Below are 23,758 nucleotides of genomic sequence, written 5' to 3' on the forward strand. Positions count from 1 at the left end.
GTAAGGTTGAAAAAGTATAGGTTACATTGTATAATGGGATGTCTCGCCTGCAGCTGTCACTAAACTACAACTCCCAGAATCCCATCAAATGGCAACAAGTAGAATGAGGCCCTAAAAACAAGCTATTTCCAAGGGGTCACATGGCTTTATAAAATGGGCTGGGATGGTGCTTGGGACACTGATTCAGTCAATAGTAAATGCTAACTATTGATTCAGTCAATAGTTAGCATTTATCAAAACCAAACAAGCACAAGGAAATGCAGCCAACAAAGGGCACGGTTTCATTCAATTCTGTGTATAACTATGAGCATCCATGGCCACCCCCCTGCAGTATCGAACAAAAAAAAAAAAAACAAGAATAATGCCCCATATACTGCACAGAAATATCTATAGGAAATTAAATGCAATGGATACAGTAGAAATAAATGTAGCAGACTGTCCCTTTTATGCAGAAAGGAGGTAAAATTAGGACAATTAGAGAATATTCCAATAGATTGCTGTTAGTGATGCACCAAATCCAGGATTCGGTTCGGGATTCAGCCTTTTTTTTCAGCAGGATTCGGCTGAATCCTTCTGCCCGGTCGAACAGAATCCTAATTTGCATGTGCAAATTTTGTGTGGGGAGGGAAATCGCGTAACTTTTTGTCAAAAAACAAGGAAGTAAATTGTTTCCCATTCCCAACCCTAATTCGCATATGCAAATTATGATTCGGTTCGGTAATGGGCCGAATCTTCCATGAAGGATTCAGGGGGTTCGGCCTAATCCAAAATAGTGGATTCGGTGCATCCCTAGTTGCTGTAGTACGGGGGGGGGGGAGAATGACGTACCAATTGTACCAACTTCCCATTAATTGTGCAGATGGTTATTTATGACAATATCCCAACAGGAAAGGTATTCTTCAGGAACACTCCTGGTGCTATATAAATATCTGTAGCTGGGACAGGGCATTCGTGCAACTATCCAGTCTATACATAGGGTTGCCACCTTTTCTGGAAAAAAATGCCAGCCTTCCTATATATTTAAGTTTTTTCCCTATTAATAACATTGGGATCATCCATCATTTTTACCGGCCAGGCCGGTAAAATACCAGCCAGGTGGCAACCCTATCTATACAGAAGTTCATGTTGTGTATTTTAGCAACAAGGAGGCCTGTAGCATATTCTTACTCTTTTGTACATAATATCTCATGGGCCCTTCTGCTGCTGGGGGGCCAAAGACATGGGTTCACCATTAGGGCAGAGAAAGACGAGAAGATTTGGGGAGATTAGTCTTCTTTGGGTGACTAATTTCCCCGAACTGCCTACTCGCCGGCTAGAATCTAAATCGCCGGCGGGAAGGCACTCGGATCACTGTTTTCCGAAGTCGCCCGAAGTTTCCTCGTGAGAAAAACGAAGTGCTCTGAGTGCCATCCCACCGGCGATTTAGATTCTAGCCGGGTGATTAAATCTCGCTGAATCTCCTGCCCTTAGACTGCAAGCTCTTGTGAGCAGTCCAGTTATAATATTATTGTAAAGTGTTAGGTTCCGTGCTGGCGCAGTTTAAATAAATAAGAAATCTGACAGAGGTTGAATATGGGGATCAGTGCCGGCTGAAATGAAAACGTTGCTTAGAATTGGCCATTCTAGAACATATTAAAAGTTGGCTTAAAGGTGAACCACCACAATTTACATCCCAACTAAATCTGTATAATAAGCCATATCCCCCCCCCCCCAAATACTATATTGGGGTACTCCTTATTCCCCCAGCCTGGGCCCATATATTGGTCCAGGCCATTTATTTTCCCTTATTTAATGAAGTACTCGCTTAGCATCAAACTGGCAGCCAGAGGCAGATCCCTGCCATGAATAGACTAGTGGGTGATTATTGTCCCTTACAGCACAGACAAGCTCCACCCTATACACAGTCCCCACATGCCCAACGTTCCATGGCAGGAGCCAATCGCCAGGAGAACTATGGTGCTTCTAAAACTACAACTCCCAGCATGCCCGTCCATCTCGGCCGCACGTTCGGTTCAGTGGACTGTGGGAGGTGTATTGGTTTGTTTCTCAGACCCCTGTATGGAGCCTACTCCCCCTCCCTCTCGGTAACCCACAGCGGGCGGCAGACAGGAGTGGCGCCCGGACACCCGCAGCAGCCATTTTGAATTGAGCAGACAAAGAGCGCGCGTTTCTTTGCCGGGACCCTTCTCTCCGCTTTAAACCTCGTCATCTCACCCGGCTTGTCTCCCAGACGCTTCCCCGGCCTCCCCCTATTTTTCTGGATCCCTCCTGTCCTAACGACCCCGCTTGAGCCCTTCCTGCCCTCCCAATACCGCTCGCAGCCATTTGCCCACTCCTTATGTAGCCATGAGCCAGCCAATGGGAAATCCTCTCCGGTGTGACGTAATTGCCCCGCCGCGCAGGCGCACAGAGCTGCTGCCCTCCTGAGTTGAGCGGCGGAGTAAAGATGGCGGCGGGTTCGGATCTGCTGGATGAGGTTTTCTTCAACACGGACGTGGACGATAAAGTGGTCAGCGAACTGGTGGGATCCCTGGAGTCTCAACTGGCCGCCGCGGCCCACCAGCACCATCATCATCACCAGCAGCAGCCCCCCGCCGAGGCCCGTAGCCAGGCCCTGGCTAACCATGTCACCAGCCCGGGGGTAGGGGCAGCCAGTGCGGGGGGACAGCCTGAGGCCAAGATAGGGCTCTCCCCGGAGGTGCCTAAGACGGGTGAGGCGTGCGGCTGAGTGGGCTCGGGTGCTGAGGGAATGTTTTGGCGGCTAGCCGGGTGACTGGGAGCCTTCAGGGTGTCTGGTGGGTGTGATGGGCCCTGGGAAAGGCTCCGAGGGGCCCCCATGGACTTTTGGAGTTGCCCGTTGTGGAAACCTGGATCCTTGGTTACTTGGCGCCTGTGGAGTGACTTGGAGGGAGGGGGCAAAAGATTTGGGGGGCATATTGGGCGGCGGGAAATAGAATTGGGGCCCCTCATGGACTTAGGGAGCTGCTGATGACTGGCCACTGGACACTTGGGGTCCATGCTAGCTTGGGGTTGGCTTATTGGGTGCTCAGTGCTTTCTGGGGGGCATAGGGGGATCTACTGCTCACTGGACAGCAATCTGCCCTGTCTCACATGGACTCCTGGAGCGGCAGATGCCCACACACCAGACATTTGTGCCAATTTGCTGTTTTGGGGGGTAACTCTGGAGATGAGTGTTCTTTGAACAATTAGGGGGCAGTTTATGTCCAAGTAAAAGATCTGTGAGCTCACATGAACTCCTGGAGCTGCTGGTGCTTTCTTCTAGATTATTAAATACTTTATGGGGGTTATAATTGAACCCTAGTTTGGGCAGAGAGAGACATTGGGTGACTTAAACTGAAATCTGTGGACAACTTTGCTTGGAAACAGATTTTGGGTGAAACTGCATTTCATAGGGAATGTTATAGTGGCCATGTGTACTTGAGGAGTTTGCACTGAGCGCACCAGATACATTGGGCATAGCCGCCTGCTCTGGGGGAACTGCTACTGGGGGAAGGCTTCTAACTGTGTCTGGGGCATGTGGGACCTGTATCATAGGGTCTTTATTTGCTGTGAGGTACCTCAAGGCTTCCTGGTGTATCCTAGTAGGATAAGGGCTCTGCTGCTTGGTACATTATGGATTTCTAGTGTGTATGGGTTGGTTAATGGGCCCCAGATGGGTCATATACATTCCTAGAATAGCTTTGGTGCATATTGGGTTCAGGGGCTATTTGATTCTGATTTTGAGGGGCTCAGGAAGTTAGCAATGGCTGCTACAAGTGAACAGACTGCTGTGGATGCACAGGGGATTGCCAGCTGTGTGTTCTGATTGGTGTGTACACCAATTTCCTTCTCTCCTATATGACATTATCACCTTTTCCCCACAGGAGCCGCTGTCCCTGGAGTTCAAGGAGGTGTCATTAACAGCCGACCACAAACCACAGCCCAGCCTGACGGGACTCAGTCTGCTATACCTGAAGCACCAGGAGCTCTTAGCCAGGCTAAAGCTGGGGTTCTGGGCACCATGGCATCCACTCTGCCCAACCACAGTTCAGGTAATGGTAAAAACGCCACCCTACAGACCATGAATGGGAGTAATGTTGTGATTAATTCACATGGACCCGGGGGTCATGGGACCCCTTATCAGGGGAACAGCAACCTGATGAACAATGGACCCGCTCCTGTCACTAAGGGTGGAGTGAACCCAGGAGCTAACACCGTTATTCAGACTTTTCTTGGGACTACTAATGTGGCATCCTCTGTCATCTCTTCCTCATCCACATCAACCGCTGGAGCAGCTGGGCAACAAACTGGCATGGCGGGTGTACCCACGAGTGTAGCATTGGTGAGACCTCTTTTGCACCAGGGTGTGCCTGCCACTCAGAATGGGAGCAATACTGTGATCAATTCCCCTTTGTCAACCCCTGCCGGAGTATCGCTGCAAATGAACAGTCAGCCCAGTCCTGTAATCAAGTCGGAATCCCCTAAAACGATTATCCAGCCCCCTCAGCAGAGCCAGCCTAACCCTGGCAATATGGTGTTAGCACAGACTATGCAAGCAGGCCATCCTGGTCCTGGAGGAGCTGTGTCTGCCCCTGCTACTCTTACAGCAATGGGCAAAGCTACAGTCGGTGCCGTGCCTCTCAACTTGCCAAGGACTCCTACAGCACCAGTCGGTGGCATCAGGGCTACAATCGCTCCACCTATGCTTGCTCCACGCGTGCAGCAGCCTCAGCAGAACCCAGCGAGCGTTCAGAATTTTCAGCTTCCGCCTGGTAAGTGCACATTTATTTATCATGAGACCAGTTCATTGAGAGAGAAGTTGCCTGTGAGATCTCTGGCTCTGCCCCTCTGCTTGTTGTGATTGAGCGAGCTGCATGTGGTGCTCAGTCTGGGACCAATCGCGATGTCAGGCTGGTGCGAGAAGCCAAACATAACCTCTTTCTGGCTCATTTCACCCATCGCACACCGACTGAGGCAGCTGTCCCTGAGCTCCGTGGTTAGGGGAATCCGTAGTTGTAATAGCTCGGTGCCAAACTGAATTTCAAGTTACCTAGAATGCCCTTGTGTCCCTGTATGCCAGTTTCATTGTGGGCACAAAAAGACGTTGTGAGTAGAAAGCAATTTATTCCATGACATCTCTGGAGAAGCTGTTACTGTCAAACAAAGATCAGCTGTTAGAATTGCTAAGAGCAGGGACAGGTGGACTTGTAAATCTTGTTGGACTACAATTCCCAGCATCCCCCCCAACAATGTTGCCTGATAATAATAGATTATATCTATGCTAATAAACTATAGCTCCCGGGGCAATTCATTCAGTTTGGAGTTGCTTATTGAACTTGACTGTGACCCTCAGCCTCCCAGACAGTGATTATACAGATCTTTGGAAGCCCCCTTAACCTTCTCAGTAAAGTAATGGTTTTTTTTTCTGTGTCCCTGCAGAATATTTTAACCTTTAACTGCCCTGTGAGTTATTCTGAGTAACTATATATTGACCTCATGTTAAAGGGGTTCTTCACCTTTGAGTTAACTTTTAGTATGATGTAGATCATAATTGGCTTTCATTTTTTATTATTTGTGGTTTTTCAGTTATTTAGCTTTTTATTCAGCAGCTCTCCAGTTTGCAATTTCAGCAATCTGGTTGCCAAATTACCATGCAATGATGCGAATAAGACTGGAATATGATTAGGAGAAGGCTTGAATAGAAAGTTGAGTAATAAAAAGTAGCAATAACAATACATTTGTAACCTTGCAGAGCATTTGTTTTTTTAGATGAGGTCAGTGACCCCCATTTGAAAACTGAAAAGAGTTAGAATGAAAAGGCAATTCATTCAAAATCTGTAACAAATAAGTAATGAAGACCAATTGAAAGATTGCTCAGAATAGACAATTCTATAACATACTAAAAGTTAACTTAAAGGTGAACCATCCCTTTAAGTGTGGTGCCTGGATAGCACTGAAGCCTTGAGTTCTGAGTTCAATGCCAACCAGGGTGCTGTCTGCGGGGAATATGTTACTTCTCCCCATGTCTACATAGGCTTCCTCCTACGCCCTGAAAATATACAGGCTGTTTAATTTATTCCTTATAATATTGAATCTAGTGAGCAATAAGGACCATAAATTGTAAGCTCCAAAGGGTCAGGGTCTGATGTGAAGGACAGACCATCAGTGTCATTGGTACAGAATATGTCTGCATTCTATAAATAGAGTAATTATAATAACCTGTCCCTGGCCCAGTAGAAATTAATCTGATATTCTTACCCCAGGGCTGTGCACATACTAGGTGCAATTCCATCAGAAGGCAGTGTGCCTTACCTGTATATGTTTGGATTGCAAATATAAGGAAACCTAAATACCCCATGGATATTGCACTCTAGCTGCCAGCTGAATTGTGTATCGCAAGCTGCCAGTATGAATGTAGCCATACTTTTCAGTTTGTTATTAGCTTAGTCAAAGGAAGACATATCAGGTACGTTGTCATTTCAGAACTTGCGCTTTCAGTCTATCAAAGGTGTTTACAAAGACATTTTAAATAGTGTCTGTGTTGCCAAATCATACAGATCCCCACACAGCCAGTCAGCTGATTCCCCAGTTGTAGTGATCCTTTGCTTAAACTTCTCTGCCATGGGATGAATTTTTCAGTGTGTTCCGGGCAAACTTAGCTTTTTGCTGATTAGTGCTGTTATGTTAGAGGGAACATTGCTCTAGATCAGAGGCCCAGCCTGAAGGCCAGTTAAGGTGAGATTTGGGGTGAGTGCTTATTTGTACCCTGGGTACCCCTGGAACTATAGCAGGGTGCCTGTTACCCCAATGTTTCTAGATATCTGTAACCTTGTTATGAGCTAAGGGGGCCCAGTCTGAAGGCCAGTTAGGGGGAGATTTGGGGTGAGTGCTTATTTGTGCCCTGGGTACCCCTGGAACTATAGCAGGGTGACTGTTACCCAATGTTTCTATATATCTGTAACTTTGTTATGAGCTAAGGGGGGCCAGTCTGAAGGTCAGTTAGGGTGAGATTTGTGGTGAGTGCTTATTTGTGCCCTGGGTACCCCTGGAACTAAAGCAGGGTGACTGTTCCCCAATGTGTCTATATATCTGTAAACTTGTTATGAGCTAAGGTGGCCCAGCCTGAAGGCCAGTTAGGAGGAGATTTGGGGGTGAGTGTTTATTTGTGCCCTGGATACTCCTGGAACTATAGCAGGGTGACTGTTACCCAATGTTTCTATATATCTGTAACCTTGTTATGAGCTAAGGGGGGCCAGCCTGAAGGCCAGTTAGGGGGAGATTTGGGGTGAGTGTTTATTTGTGCCCTGGATACCCCTGGAACTATAGCAGGGTGACTGTTACCCAATGTTTCTATATATCTGTAACCTTGTTATGAGCTTATTGGGCCTAGCTTGAAGGTCAGTTAGGGTGAGATTTGGTGTGAGTGCTTATTTGTGCCCTGGGTAACCCTGGAACTATAGCAGGGAGACTGTTACCCTAATGTTTCTATATATTTGTAACCTTGTTATGAGCTAAGGGGGCCTGTCATGAAGGCCAGTTTAGGGTAAGATTTGGGGTAATGGTTTATTTGTGCCCTGGGTTCCCCTAGGACTTAAACATGGTGACTGTCACCCCAATGTTTCTATATATCTGTAACCTTGTTATGAGCTAAGGGGACCCAGTCTGAAGGCCAGTTAGGGGGAGATTTGGGGTGAGTGCTATTTGTGTCCTGGGTACAGCAGGTTGACTGTTACCCCATATATTACTCCATAGGACTGTTTTTTTTAAGCTTGTTTTTTTGACATTGACTATAGTTAGGACATGCAGACACAATAAGGAATATTGATCTTGTCTCTGTAATATGAAAGAACATTGCAAATAAAAGAGAAGAAAACAAAAAGAATGCTTAGAGGTAGCAATAATAAATAACTTCCTGCATGTCCTCCCTGTTGCTGTAGTTTCCCTCCAATTTTAGTCTGACACCTATAAAAGCAATGAGAGGTGAGTTCGAATTTATCAGCAGAAGAAAATACTTTCTAAAATCCCAGAAGTGTTTGCGAGCGTGTGCTGCTTTAAGAGAGTATTGTCCGTATTTTCATATATCCATTGAAGCATGTGCTGTACTGTGTGCAAGCAGATGCTGACAGTTTGCTAGTGAAACCGGCACTTTTGCAGCAGAAGACAAAGTCATGGTCTCTTTCCGACACACCTGTTGCCGTTAGAAGTGAATGTGGAGCAGGCTGAGGTGGGGGGGGGCACAGAGTCACATTTTTAGTTTGGTTGAGGGGTTCTTGGGCCCCTGATCAGATAATGTTTCTAGTGCTACATCTTTGCTCTTTGACATTGAAATGGAACACACTATTTGCAGGTTTTCATATGTCTGTAGCTAATTTAACTTCCCCTTTACTATGTGGCTGTGAGTTTAAGAGAAGGTTCTTTTATGATACGAAGGCTGTATTTAACAGGTGGTGTTTATGAAAAGGAATGCCGCTGTGTGTATTACACCAACGGCCGCCCTGCAATTCCCTAAAGTCCTTTTGCTATAAGGTTACCAGATCATATAAGAAGTCTCCTAATAAATGTAAGTTCCTGGGTTGCATTTAACATTAATGCAGTCATTGCAGCCAAGGCATTCCCTTTATACACATGATCTGATGTTGAGCAAGCAGGTCTGCCATTTAACATAAGGTTAACGTTTCTGCTCTTATACGTGCAACACTACATTTCCCAGGATCCCCTGCTAGCAGGACAGGGCATGTGGATGCTTGGAGCTATAATTTTACAACAGCCAAAGATCAGACATTCCTGCCCTGTGAACTTAAGTGTGTAGGTGTGAGTGCTACAAGTATAACCTTTTATTCCATTTGTCTCAATTCTAAATAATAGCGGGGTACCTTAAAGGTATACTGTCATGGGGAAAAAATGTTTTTTCTTCCAAAACGCATCATTTAATAGTGCTGATCCAGCAGATTTCTGAACTGAAATCCATTTTTCAAAAGAGCAAACAGATTTTTTCATTTTTAAAACTGACATGTGACTTGTGCTCTGATAAACTTCAATGACTCTTTACTGCTGTACTGCAAGTTGGAGTGATATCACCCCCTCTCCCCCCCCAGCAGCCTAACAAGTTACAGAACAAAGGGAAGGTAACCAGATAGTAGCTCCCTAATACAAAATAACAGCTGCATGATAGATTTAAGAACAGCACTCAATAATAAAATCCAGGTCCCACTGTGACACGTTCAGTTACATTGAGTAGGAGAAACAACAGCCTGCCAGAAAGCAGTTCCATCCTAAAGTGCTGGCTCTTTCTGAAAGCACATGACCAGGCAAAATGACCTGAGATGCACCTACACACCAATATTACAACTAAAAAAATACACTTGCTGGTTCAGGAATGCAATTTTATATGGTAGAGTGAATTATTTGTAGTGTAATTTAAAAATAAAAACTACATCATAAAAATCATCTCTTTCAATGTTGGTGTGGGCTACAAGAACAAGCTACCCTCCATATACAATAGGTTCCTCCTAAGGCGTCTGCTTGGTCTTTTGACTTGTTGACCATATGGGTTCATGGAGAGGAGTCTTCGCAGGCCTAGAGCAAATTGCAGGTAATTTCTTGATGTTGGTCTTCTTTATTTGAACACTTTGCAACATCCAAGTATAGGTGTGACCTTTCCCAGTTATAATTCTATAACCCTAATAATTATATGCACTGTTGGACATGCCACATATTGGGCACAGTGTTTAATGCCTTAAAAGTACATCAATGTGTTGGCACTGGAATCTCACGCCTATGTTGCTAGGACTTGAGTGTTGCAAGTTTGTGTCAGATTCATGGGATCCTGAAGTGTTTTGAGGATTGCAGAACCTGAGCCCTTTAGTAAATGTGTAACCTGGGCTGTTGGTAGGCTGCCAGAGGATGCTGGGAGTTGTAGTTCAGCAGCCTGAGGCCCACAAGACTGTCAGCTTTATGATGTGCATTGCTGTTCCAATGGATATGGCTGCGATATATTTGGCGAAGCATTTTTAAGGACAAGTTCAAGGACCAGATTTGTATTTTACTTGGGGTGCCTTAAACTTACAACCTGCCCCTGGACATAACTGCACTGCCTCGTTTTTTTTTTCTGTAATGTGTCTGCTTGAGCCTTGCTGCCTTACCTGTAAAACACAGGACCCTACAACCTCTAACTTTCTGGCCAAGGTAACATGGGTATCCGCAGATGAACATTTGAACCTGTTAAGACTGAATATGATGCGGGTGAATGTAGAACTGTCTGTTGAACCTGTCTGCTGCACTCTACTTTCCAATATACATTTGTAAAGCTACAAATGTATTGTTATTCCTACTATTATCTGTCTATTCAGGCCCTCCCCTATTCAAATTCTGGCCTCTAATAAATATCAATGCATTGTTTCTAGGGTAATTTGGATCCTATCGACCCAGATTGCTGAAATTGCATCGAGCTGCTGAATATAAAGACAATTAAACACAAATAATAACAGATAAAAACCAACTGCAAATTGTCTCAGAATATCATTCTCTACAACATTCTAAAAGTGTCTGTTCTCTTTTTTTTTTTTTATTCTCTGCATTGCTGTTCCTGAATAGGGATGGGCGCTTTTATACCCATTCGATTCGCCTCCGGATTTTTTTTTCTCCCATTGAAGTCTATGGGCGTAATTTCCGAGGCGAAAAAATTCACTCATCCCTAGTCCTGACTTCAATGGACCATTGAATCAATGTAGATGTAGTCTGCTCTCCTCCAGCCAAGACTCTAATTCCCACAATACTATTCATTGGTGATGAGCGGGTCGGCCCGCTTCTCGCGGGTCAGGCAGGTTCGGGCTGATCTCGATGCTCCTCTCACGGGTTCGGGTTCAGCTCTTCTGCCTGCTACCATAAACTGCCTGTTCTGACTTCCTGTTTTGTAGGCTCTCGCCTGCCTCACCCCTTTTGTGACATCATCGGCGGGTTTTCCACGGGTCTATAAATGGAAGGGAGAAGTCTGGTGTGGCTCCAGTTTTTCTCAACCCGCACATCACTTCTATGCATGTGTCTGCGAAGAAGGCCGATCACAGTATATCAAAGGCACTTTGGGAGTAGAAGTCTTGACTGAAGGAGATGTGACTACTGATACATTGTTTTAATTATAGCAAGCATTTTTGATTGTATTATTTTCATCTTCTGTAGTAGGAAACGGAAATCGGCCACCATGCATCCCCATGTAATGTTACACCTTCTCTTGGGTTCAGATGGAGACTTTGCTTTCCTCTATCGAAGATTGGATATAATATGTATTTTGTTTGCAGAAGAGATTTTTCAACCACAGCTGAGGCTTTCCATCCATCAATGGGAAATTGATTTTATCAGTCTGTCTCTGGCTCTTTCACTCATATAACAGCTGTAATGTCTGGCCCTAAATGTCTGTAGCCTTTTCTCCCTAATACTGAATGTGGTGAGATGAGGCACAGACAAATACACGAGGTCCTCTGCACTCAACACATTATCATTATATATAGGACATTGAGACATTTTGTACCTTAAGCTACTAAAAATGCCTTACCCTTCAAACAAAACAGGGATTGTTTGTCCATATATTGCAATATATTTATGATGGCCAACCACGTCAAAGTCTTCCCTGGTCTTGCCAGTCCTACATTTAACTTTCGTCTGATTCATTGAAGGGGTGGTTTACCTTTATCAGTTGGTCTTCATTATTTTTTTATATAGTTTTTGAATTATTTGCCTCCTTCTGACTCTTTCCAGCTTTCAAATGGGGGTCACTGATCCCATCTAAAAACAAAGGCTCTGTAAGGCTACAAATGCATTGTTATTAATTATTAATCATCATTCTATTCAGGCCTCTCCTATTCATATTCATGTCTGTTATTTAAATGAATGCATGGTTGCTAGGGGAATTTGGACCCTAGCAATCAGATTGCTGGAATTGCGAACTGGAGAGCTGCTGAATAAAAAGCTAAATAACGCAAATACCACAAATAATAAACAATGAAAATCAATTGCAAATTATCTCACAACATCGCTCTCTACATCATACTAAAAGTTTATTTCAAAAAGGGGTTGTTCACCTTCCAACATGTATTTCGTTTCATTTGGTTTCAGATATTTCACCAGAAATAAAGACTTTTTCCAATTACTTTCTGTTTTCTATGTGTGACTGTTTTTCTGATATTGACGTTAAAGTGTAATTTTTCACCTGGGAAAGGGGGGGTCACGGACTCTCTAAACTGTTCTAAATTGATACATTTAATCAATACATTTCTTATCTTTGTCCCTGATGAGCAGAATCCCTGAGTTTCATAAAAGGCAGCTGTTAGAATTGATACAATAGTTGCTGATACTGGGAAATGCTGAGAAATGTATCAACTAAATGTTGCAAAATTGTAACCGTTCAGAATCTGCACTTGAATCACTGAGCTGCCAGACTCGAACGCCAGACCGGAATGTTCAAATTGAAACTTCAATTTTGGAAAAACGTTAATAAAAAAATGGAAAGCAATTTTTGTTTTCATTTCATGGAAAACAGCTCAACTGAAAAAGTGTTTGGAAGGTCATCAACCCCTTTAAGAACTGATAAGATGAGGTAGTCCAGTATTGGAACCCTGCTGTTGCACAGCAGCTTTGCAGTTGGTCTTTTAGCGATGAAACGTGGCATCAGCTGAAGGCCTTTCATTGGCTTGTGGTAGAAGTCATGTCGGACCCAAGTGACAAGGGTAGAACTGAATCTGGTTGGTATGTGTCCCCAGAGACGTGTCCGGATTGCACGGGATCCCTCTGTTAGAACCTGGGAGCAGGGCAGTGTCTGTATGAAGGGTCGCAGCTGGCACTAACTCAGTATTAACTAGTACACATAGTTAAAATGATTTTGGTTAGCAGGACGAATTGTCGCCATTCCATGGGGGCAGGGCGGGCTTGGCTCCTTTCTATAGGATTCAGTTGATCTGCTGGTGGGACGGCTGTATACGCTAATATAAAACTGACTATGAATATATGAAACTGACTAAGTCTTCTGATTGGCTTAGGGCAGTGATCCCCAACCAGTAGCTCATGAGCAACATGTTGCTCTCCAACCCCTTGGATGTTGCTCTCAGTGGCCTCAAACAGGTGCTTATTTCTAAATTCCTGTCTTGGAGGCAAGTTTTGGTTGCATAAAAACCAGATGTACTGCCAAACAGAGTCTCCTGTAGGCTGTCAGTCCACAAAGGGGCTACCAATAGCCAATCACAACCCTTATTTGGCACCACCCAGGAATATTTTTCGTGGTTGTGTTGTTCCCCAACTCATTTTACATCTGAATGTTGTTCACTGGTGGGGAGCCCTGGCTTAGGGAGATCACAAGCTCATTGGCACATTTACAACTGCACAAATACAGTAGAACCCCCATTTAACGTTTTTCAGGGGATCATTTGTAAAATACAGGAAAATGTAAAATTAGGGAAATGTATTATGCATAATATATAGGTGGGAGCACAAAAAAACAATGTAAAATAAAGGGAAAACTTGAAATCTGGGGATGTAAAATAGAGTTTTCACTATATATATATATATATATATATATATATATATATATATATATATATATATATATATATTAAATGCAATATATTCAGGAGTGTTTGCTATGGAGAAAGATCTCCCAATTAGCAGGTGTGACGCACCACTCCTTGCACCCTTTCCTTCACCTGCAACCTTATATAATCTGTCTGTCCCTTGTTATTCTCTGCACAATGTAGCAGAAGCCGGCCTTGAAGAAGACCCGGCCTCTTGTTCCCACGTGAGGGACAATAGCAAATATATTAACACACAACTGTAGCGAGAATGAGGAATAAAAGGATATCGGCAAGTTGCTTCGAATATTTTCTTTCAGGCAACTTTTTATTTTTCGATTTATCTTCACTTTAAAGGAGACATATAGGATAATATAGGATAAATGAAAACAATCCTAATTTTGTAGGCAATTATGAGTAATATATGGTGTTACTTTAACATGGTGATAAAAATTAATATTATCTTTAAAAATCGCTCCTTAGATGTTCTTTGGTGCCTGTCTGTTTCAGATGAGGGGTGGGTGTGTCCTAACAGTCCCTGCCAGAAGCACAGTAGGAGGGGGACAGCCAATCACAGCCCTGCAGTCACACAAGCACAGACAGGCTTCAGTTCCCTATCAGGTCCTGCTAGCTGTTGATTGGTTCTGTCCTACAGAGCAGTGAGCTGAGAGCTGCCGACTCCCCTGCACAGCCAGGGAGCAGTTAGTGGAAGAGAAGGGAGGGATTATTAGGGTTTTTGCAGAAATTTTCAATAAATCGGCCTGAAACAGTACTTTTTTAAGCACAATTCTTCTATATCTAAATGAGTATAATGCATTAGTACATTTCATCTTATTTGAGGTCTCCTTTAAAGGGGTTGTTCACATTATGAACTATTCCTAAGATGTAGAGAGTGGTATTCTGATAACGAAACAAAAAATTATGCAGTTCGCATCGGAGCTCACCCGGAAATGCTGTGTCTTCCTAGCCGCAGCCTGTGCGAGACGCCGTTTACTCCACGCCGGCATTAGATGCTGGACTCACAGTACTCTCGCATATTCGGCGCCGATCCAGGATACCCAGAGTACTGTGAGTCCTGCAGTGGTATTCTGAGACCATTTGCAATTGGCTTTCATTTTTTTAGTTTTTGAGTTATTTAGATTTTTATGTAGCAGCTCTCTGGTTGCTATTTTTCTAGCAACCATGCATCGATCTGAATAAGAGACTGGAATATGAATAGGAGAGGCCTGAATATAAAGATGAGTAATAAAAAGTAGCAATAACAAAATAGTTGTAATCTTACAGAGCATTTATTTTTAGATGGGGTCAGTGACCTCTGGTTGAAAGCTGGGAAAAGTTAGAAGAAGAAAGTGAATACCTAAAAAAAAAACTATAAAAAAAACAAATAATGAAGACCAATTGAAAAGTTGCCTAGAATTGGCCATTCTATAACCTAATAAAAGTTAACTAAAAGGTGACCCTCCACTTTAAGAAATAATTCTGACCATTCTTTAACTATGTGGGGATGGAAAGTTCCTCCCTTTGAAAAGCAAATTCAGGGTGTCCCATTGCAGCGGCGCCTCCTTATACAGGTATCGGGCAGCAGCCCTGCAGTGCTGATTTTAACATGGCCGCCCTTCGGCTCAGTATTCTTCACTCGATGACAGAATGAGAACAGGCGCACAGAGAGGATTGGAGGCAGGTGCAGGGAGGCAGCCAGATAACTTTTTGTTGCCATGGTGAGGCCTGTGTACATTGACCTATGTGTATGCCACAACTAACTGATGCACGGAGTACCTACCTGCTGATCTGAGTACCTACCTGCTGGTGTGTGTGTGTTAATGAGCCCCCTAGCCTGGTATAGAAAGTCATATGGAGCTATGGAAGGGATCACAGATGTGAACCAGTACATGTTCCATTAGACTGCAAGCTCTGCAAGCCAGTCATTATTTCCCAGAATATCGGATTCTATGAGTCACTCATTTATATCTGAAAGGGATTACACACACACACACACACACCCCCTTGATCTAATCTGCACTGTCTTTCTTTTTATGGGTTAGGGTGTTTTTAATTATGCTGGCTAAAGGTATAATTGATTAATAAATATGGCTTTTTTTCTTTAATAATAAATATGTATGTTTAGTTAAGTCTTTGCACCTGGGGGTTAAAGTCCTTAATGTGTTTTGGTGTTGTTTAATATGTTTTGTAGAATGCCTTGTATGACTATTCATTTTACAGAACAGTTTTAAAGAGGAACTATCGCGAAAATTGAATATAAGCTTCATCATACTGAAATAAGAAAATTTCTAAATACTATCAATTAAATATTCTGTGCTGTTTCTGAAATAATCAAGTTTATCGTCACTATCCCACTCTCTGCATCTGTTTCTCTTCATTCTGTCTTCATGCAGGAGTTGGGTGTCATTGACAGTTAGATCCAATATATCTTATAGGGGGGCTCCTTTTGCCTTGAAAATGTATTAGAGCTCACTCTATTAAAATCACAGACATCAGGTCTCTCTACATGCAGAATTTGTACAAAAGGCAGTTATTTTGTTAGATTTTTTTGTACTGAGCTCTAATACATCTGCTAGGAAAGAAGCCCCCCTATAAGATATATTGGATCTAACTGTCAATGAATATCTGACACCCAACTCCTGCATGAAGACAGAACGAAGAGAAACAGATGCTGCGAGGGATAGTGAAGATAAACTTGATTATTTTAGATACGATGCAGAATATTTAAAGGTGGTTGTTCACTTTTGAGTTAACTGTTAGTTTGACGTAGAGAGGGATATTCTGAGACAATTTGTAATTGGTTTTCATTTTTTATTATCTGTGGTATTTGAGTTATTTAGCTTTTTATTCAGCGGCTCTCCAGTTTGCAGTGTCAGCAACCTGGTTGCTAGGGTCCAAAGTACCTTAGAAACCATGCATTGATTTGAATGAGAATATGGAATATTAATAGGGGAGGGTCAGAGCAGAAATACGAGTAAATAAAAGTAGTTTTACAATGGATTTGTTTGAAGAGGGGGTCAGTGACCCCCTTTTGAAATGCTAGAAAGAGTCAGAAGAAGAAGGCAATAATTCATAAATTATAAAAAAAAAATAATGAAGACCAATTGAAAAGTTGTTTCGAATTGACCATTCTATAGCATACTAAAAATTAACCTGAAGGTGAACCACCCCTTTAATTTTACAAAGTATCTTATTTCAGTATGATGAAACTTGTATTCAATTTTAATTTTCGCGATAGTTCCCCTTTAATATATCAGGTGGGGAGGGGGGTTAAAGCCATGAGCTGAGTATATGAGGGATTGCATCTCCCAGCAGAGACTTTATTTGCCCTACAGATCTGCTACTCGCTGCAGGCATCAAAGCCGAACCCGTGAGCAGTGCACACAGCCTCCGGGTAAGTCCTCCCGTCTGGGAAACAAGGGCACTGTCTGGAGGGGCCCCGGCATCGTGCCGAAATATCACATATGTCTGAAAAAAGCCCTAAATGACGTAGAGCCGGCTGTGGACCCCTGAACAGATGATTTTAACAGCAGACGGTGTATGTCCTCAGTTCAACCCTCTAGTCTAGTGCTAAGTCAATAGACTTATTATGTAGCGATCACAGGTGTCTGTGTGAGAGGAGAAGCACGTTACAATCCTCGATCTTATATTTTAGGCTGCCTGCCTCCCCCGTAGCCCACTCGTTGCCCAATACATTCCAGATGTGCCCACCTCCACAACCTAGAATGACACATTCTATACAGACAGTAGGCTTCTCTAATACTGCTGCCCAAAACTCACTGGCTAATTGGGCATTGCTGTATCTTTCCTCCTTATAATGTATATGTACCGAAACTGCATTAAGCGGGTATCTTCGTTTTTTGTTTGTTTTAATAAATGACAGTTGTGGCACATTAGTTCTCCTTGTGCACAGATGTCCAAGCTGCCCTCTGGGGGTCTGCACTTTAGTGACATAAAGCTGTTACTGCTCTCAAGTACATTTAATGAACTTTTATTCCATCGACTTTTCTGCTAAACACGAGCAAGTGATTTGTTGACTTTGTGAACATCCTTATTGTTGCCAAGTTTGGCTCCTGGGTGCCTGGCTGGAAGAGTTCCTGCACTATTGCATTTTAATTGTAAACTGTGATTGTACTCGCCAAGATACCTTTGTTGCTTACAGCAACTTGCACACCCAATGGATATCTGTGCCACTGGTAGAGAATGCTCTGTTATACAGATAGCTAGAATCTCAGCCATAAAGCAGGACAGGACTGCTGCTTACAATGGGGATCAGATAGGATCTGTGCAGCCACTGGGACAGAATGCTCTGTTATACAGATAGCTAGAATCTCAGCCATAAAGCAGGACAGGACTGCTGCTTACAATGGGGATCAGATAGGATCTGTGCAGCCGCTGGGACAGAATGCTCTGTTATACAGATAGCTAGAATCTCAGCCATAAAGCAGGACAGGATTGCTGCTTACAATGGGGATCAGATAGGATCTGTGCAGTCACTGGGACAGAATGCTCTGTTATACAGATAGCTAGAATCTCAGCCATAAAGCAGGGCAGGACTGCTGCTTACAATGGGGATCATATAGGATCTGTGCAGCCACTGGGGCAGAATGTTTATGCAGATAGCTAGAATCTCAGCCATAAAGCAGGACAGGACTGCTGCTTACCATGGGGATCATATAGGATCTGTGCAGCCATTGGGACAGAATTCTCTGTTATACAGATAGCTAGAATCTCAGCCTTAAAGCAGGGCAGGACTGCTGCTTACAATAGGGATCAGATAGGATCTGTGCAGCCACTGGGACAGAATGCTCTGTTATACAGATAGCTAGAATCTCGGCCATAAAGCAGGGCAGGACTGCTGCTTACAATGGGGATCAGATAGGATCTGTGCAGCCACTGGGACAGAATGCTCTGTTATACAGATAGCTAGAATCTCAGCCATAAAGCAGGACAGGGCTGCTGCTTACAATGGAGATCAGGTAGGGTCTGTGCAGCCACTGTTCTTTTAGGGCTAGTCCACACGGGGAGATAGCGACGCGTTTGCGGTCGCGGCGACAAAGCGCCGCGACAGTCGCCGCGACCGGCGCAGGCGACAGTTTTGTATGGGCGCCTATGTAAAAACGCCTGTGCTAACCACATGAGGCGATGCGCTTTTCAACAGTCGCCTGAAAATGCCTCGCCAGGCTTTTTCAGGCGACTGTTGAAAAGCGCATCGCCTCGTGTGGTTAGCACAGGCGTTTTTACATAGGCGCCCATACAAAACTGTCGCCTGCGCCGGTCGCGGCGACTGTCGCGGCGCTTTGTTGCCGCGACCGCAAACGCGTCGCTATCTCCCCGTGTGGACTAGCCCTTAAAGTCTTCTTTTTAAGTGATGAAGACTCAGGGAATGTACAGACATAATGCACTCACTTACAGAAATACAAAATTTGCTATATATTTTAATTAGTCTGGGGGTGTTGCCAATAATCCACTACTCTGCTAAACATGACAAATTGTTTTCTGGGCCAAATACAGTGAGTGATTGCTTGTTGGTTGCGCTCCTTCATCTGTAGAAAAACTAAGCCCATGTGTGTGATTTATCAAGGCTGACGATGGCAAAACTGACCAGTGTTTCTGTCCCCTCGACACTCTGTTCCTAATTTTTTTCCTGTTTAACAGAAAACGAGGTTGGGCCCAATGATAAACCCTTTAAGGATCAGTAGTTAAACTTGGCATTGTCCAAGCAGAAATCGTTCTGTGCCAGGTTATTTATTGTGTGACCTGCAGGCAGTCTTGCTGAGGGGTTCTCTGCCCTATATTCTGCGCCAGGGGATTCCCATAGACAGCAATCTGTCTATCCAAGCAATGCATCCTATTGTTTTTTTCTGTGTGCCATTCACCTTATCCTTTGTCTGGGCAGGGTATATCTGTACTCAATGTTAATTATGTATGTTCTCATAGGAGAAGGAAATAGTTTTTTTTAAAAAATGATTTGCTCGAAATTGGGAACTGGCCTTCTTGTTGTTTCTGCATATCAGATCCCATACCTGTTGTAGTAAAGCATAATTTACCCAAGGGTTTGCCTGTGCATGCATATCTGTGCATCTGATTGGCTGCTGTTGTAATATGTGTGTGTGATGATTGGGTGAGATGAGCAGTGCTGCAAAGAGGAATTGTTCTGCAAATCTAATAGTTCTTTTTTTTTCCCTTACAGGAATGGTCCTTGTGAGGAGCGAGAATGGCCAGCTTTTAATGATCCCTCAGCAAGCCTTGGCCCATATGCAGGCGCAAGCTCAAGCCCAAGCCCAAGCACAAGCCCAGTCGCAATCTCAGAACACCATGGTTCCCCGTCCTGCCACTCCAACCAGTGCCCCTCCTGTACAGATTTCTGCAGTGCAGGTGAGTGGAATCAAACTGGCAATGTTACAGTACTATACTCACACCTACACACATGTACTGGTTGTGCTTGATCTCCTATCCCATTGTAATTTTGGAAAGCTGGTCACAACCTTCTATCACCTTCTATTGTTTTATAAATTTACTAATTTAAAAAAATAATTCAATCCAGAAGCTGGCATGGCCTGGCAGCCCAGGGGCATTGCATGTCGGTACTGGTGGCCAAATAAACAGCCCCATAAATGAACCTAACATAGTAAGTAATCCTCCTATGTTTGCTCATAGCCTGTAAAGAGAGATACTATAAGCACAATTCAGCAGAAACAGCCCCCAAAGTTTGTTCATGACCTGTACAGAGAGATACTATAAAACTATGGCAGCATAGGTATTCCCATGTACTAAGCACAATTCAGCAGGAACAGCCCCCTAAGTTTGCTCATAGTCTATACAGATACCATAAAACTATGGCAGCATAGGTATTCCCCTGTACTAAGCACAATTCAGCAGGAACAGTCCCCTAAGTTTGTTCATAGCCTGTACAGAGAGATCCCATAAAACTATGGCAGCATAGGTATTCCCCTGTTCTAAGCACAACTCAGCAGGAACCAGGTTGACTGAGAATTAAAATAGGCCCTGGCATTTCAGGTACACAGAGGCCCAATCAGCTCACGCAGAGGCCCAAACAGCCCCTATCAGCCCACAAAATACTGACTTTCTATGGCACCTTATAGCAGCCCATCTGGCATTTGCCAGAACCCACAGATTGCCAGTCCGGGCCTGGCAGGAACAGTCCCCTAAATTTGCTCATAGCCTGTACAGAGAGATACCATAAAAGTATGGCAGCATAGGTATTCCTCTGTACTGAGCACAATTCAGCAGGAACAGCCCCTAAGTTTGTTCATAGTCTGTACAGAGAGATACCATAAAACTATGGCAGCATAGGTATTCCTCTGTACTAAGCACAATTTAGCAGGAACAGCCCCTACGTTTGCTCATAGTCTGTACAGAGAGATACTATAAAACTATGGCAGCATAGGTATTCCCCAGTACTGAGCACAATTCAGCAGGAACAGTCCCCTAAATTTGCTCATAGTCTGTACAGAGAGATCCCATAAAACTATAGCAGCATAGGTATTCCCCTGTACTAAGCACAATTCAGCAGGAACTGCCCCCTAAGTTTGCCCATAGCCTGTACAAGGAGATCACATAATACTATGGCAGCATAGGTATTCCCTTGTACTAAGCACAATTCAGCAGGAACAGTCCCCTACGTTTGCTCAGAACCTGAAACCTTAAAACTATTTTAGGTAGTTACTCCCTGGACTAAGCACAATTTAGCTGAATAAATCAAGTATTTACTGGCCTTTTAAAGGAGTTATTCACCTTCCAAACATGTTTTCACTTTAGTGAAAGTGTTTTTTTTTTTTTTTCAATTGCTATCCAATTTTAATTGTTTTTTACAGTTTTTCCAAAATTTAAACGTAAAGTTTAATCTTCCTGTTTCTGGCATTTCAGTCTGGCAGCTCAGTTGCAGTTTCTGAACTGTTACAATTAGCTCCATTAGTTGATATATTTCAGCATATGTGGACTATCGGCAACTATTGTATCAATTCTAACAGCTGCCTTTAATGAAACGTGTGATTCTGCTCAGCAGTGACAAAGATAAGAAATGGATCAATCAGTGTATCAATTTAGATCAGTTACACAGCCTGTAACCCCCCAGAGCTGCTTCAGATAGACCTAAGCATTGGGACAGGTTTATAAGAAGCAGAATAAATTTAATATATGGGAAACTACAGAGTGGGTGGGCTTGTGTGTGAAGTAGGGCAGTGATCATTACTAGCAATAAATGGATAGATTGGGCAAAAGAACAGTCTAATATCTAATGCCTATCTGTTGTTGCATTTGTCTTCCTGTCTAATTCCTCTTCCTGCTGTTGCCTCCCAGTCTCCAGGAGCCCCGCTCTTAGCCAGACAGGTCACACCAACTATCATCAAGCAAGTAACTCAAACGCCAACGACTGTGCAGCCCACCACGACACTACAGCGCCCTCCCGTTGTACAGGTAAGTTACTCAGTTTATAAGTAATCCTAGCAGTATCTCCAAGCTGTCGCACTGTCAAAAGCACAACTAAAGGTGGTCATAAACGGGCAGATTAAAATTGCTGATATCTGCCGGTGTGTGGGGGCTTCCAGCGGGTCCCCCTGATCGATATCAGACCAAAAACTGAGCAGATATTGATTGGGCAGTTTTGATTTTTCCTACAATCGAGGACCGCATGGGTTGATTCGGTCCTACGAGCCATTGGCACCCATCCGCTTCGTTCTAATCTGATCGTTTGGCCCTAGGGCCGAACGGTCAGATTAACCCGATCGATGCCGCCCTGCCGTTAGTGGACATATAGTGGTTATGATCCGCTTGTTCGCGACCTCGCCAAACGAGCGGATCTAATAGTGTATAGCAATGTGGCAGCTGCAAGTCACACTATAACCAACCCATACCCAATAACAGCTGGGGTACAGTCCTAAGGCTAGTTTGTATATTTATTATTTGCATCACTGCTGTGTATTACTTTTGTCAAAAGATGCAAATTGAGGCATTTGCATATCTTAAGTGAAGGCTTGAAATCAAGTAATAATGTTTCCTAATAAAATCATGTTAAAGGACCAGTAACAAAACCAAAACACAAGGACAAATTAAACTTTTACATCGCTAAGTCTTTATTAAGAAATCCGCTTACGCTCCTCTTCAGGAAAGGCGATCCATCGTGCAGCGCTCGATTTCTCCTCCCTGCCTTCCTTATAGGAGATAGCCAGAGAGGATGAATCAAGCACCGCATGATGGATCGTCGCCAGTGTCTCCTTTTCTAAAGAGGAAAGCAAGCCGAGTTTCAGTTAGTTATTTCTTAATAAAGACTTAGCGATTTAAAAGTGTAATATGTCTTTGTGCTTTTTTTTTTCGTTCTATACCTACGATTTTTTTTTTTTTTTTTTTTAAAAAAGTGATGTTACTGATCCTTTAAATTTTTGATGTTTTGTCACAGATTTTAAATCTCTGGACTTGTCTGCCACCCTGTGGTGTATGTGTGCAAACGCAACATGAGAAAATACGTACAGGACCTCTATGTTTTAATTAATCCTGGGTGGAATGTCCAAAAATTCCTACTTAATATTTTCAAGTAAATAAACGAGAGGCTGGAGTGCTCCGACAGACCTTCAATTGCAATAAAATGTTCTGTGGTCTGTCACCAACAAAGCAAATTTATACAGGCAACATCCTGGAAAATCCAGTAGCATTTTCTCTACCAGTGTAAAGGCTTAAGTGGCTTATTTTAATATTATTTACCTATGGTTTCTGATTTCCTGAAAGCTTGGTGCCATTTATTCTGTTAAAGTATTCTAACCCATGATATCTGTTGCACTGGTAAGATATCTGATTATTTTATGCCTGCTATTTTAGCGCACTTAACATGCAAACGTGAATCTATACAATGTCTACTGATCCAGCATGATACCAGTGTTTTTGTTCCCCTCACAGAACCAGATAGTGCTGGGCAGCACTGCACAAACTGCCACTTTGGGGACCGCAACTGCCGTACAGACTGGGACACCTCAGAGACCTGTGCAAGGAGCTGCTACCCCTGCCACAGCCACAACGGTACTGCTACTACTTGTAGCTATCTGGTGCGACTATATCTGCAGCTTGAATGACTGGATAACGGCTTTCCAGCGGACTTTACTATAGTGATCTATGCAAACATTTTGGAGGCCCCAGGCATTTTATTTTTAATGTTGTTGCCAGATTTAGTAGTCCTATAATTGTTCCCATGT

The 23,758-nt window shown here is 43.5% G+C and overlaps 1 protein-coding gene across 2 annotated transcripts in view; it reads left to right on the plus strand.

The window, feature by feature from the left end:
- The first annotated feature begins 1,758 nt into the window (after window positions 1-1,758).
- Window positions 1,759-23,758, plus strand: part of taf4.L (TATA-box binding protein associated factor 4 L homeolog) — a 42,874-nt gene continuing 20,874 nt past the window's right edge. Inside the window, exons 1-5 of one of the 2 annotated variants that reach the window (XM_018233880.2) lie at window positions 1,759-2,711; window positions 3,885-4,772; window positions 19,747-19,931; window positions 21,876-21,992; window positions 23,466-23,585. In XM_018233880.2, the coding sequence (XP_018089369.1) occupies window positions 2,447-2,711; window positions 3,885-4,772; window positions 19,747-19,931; window positions 21,876-21,992; window positions 23,466-23,585 (1,575 nt within the window). In that variant the 5' untranslated portion in view covers window positions 1,759-2,446. 2 annotated transcript variants of the gene reach the window in all.

This window comes from Xenopus laevis, chromosome 9_10L (assembly GCF_017654675.1).
Source record: "Xenopus laevis strain J_2021 chromosome 9_10L, Xenopus_laevis_v10.1, whole genome shotgun sequence".
NCBI classification, from domain to species: domain Eukaryota; kingdom Metazoa; phylum Chordata; class Amphibia; order Anura; family Pipidae; genus Xenopus; species Xenopus laevis.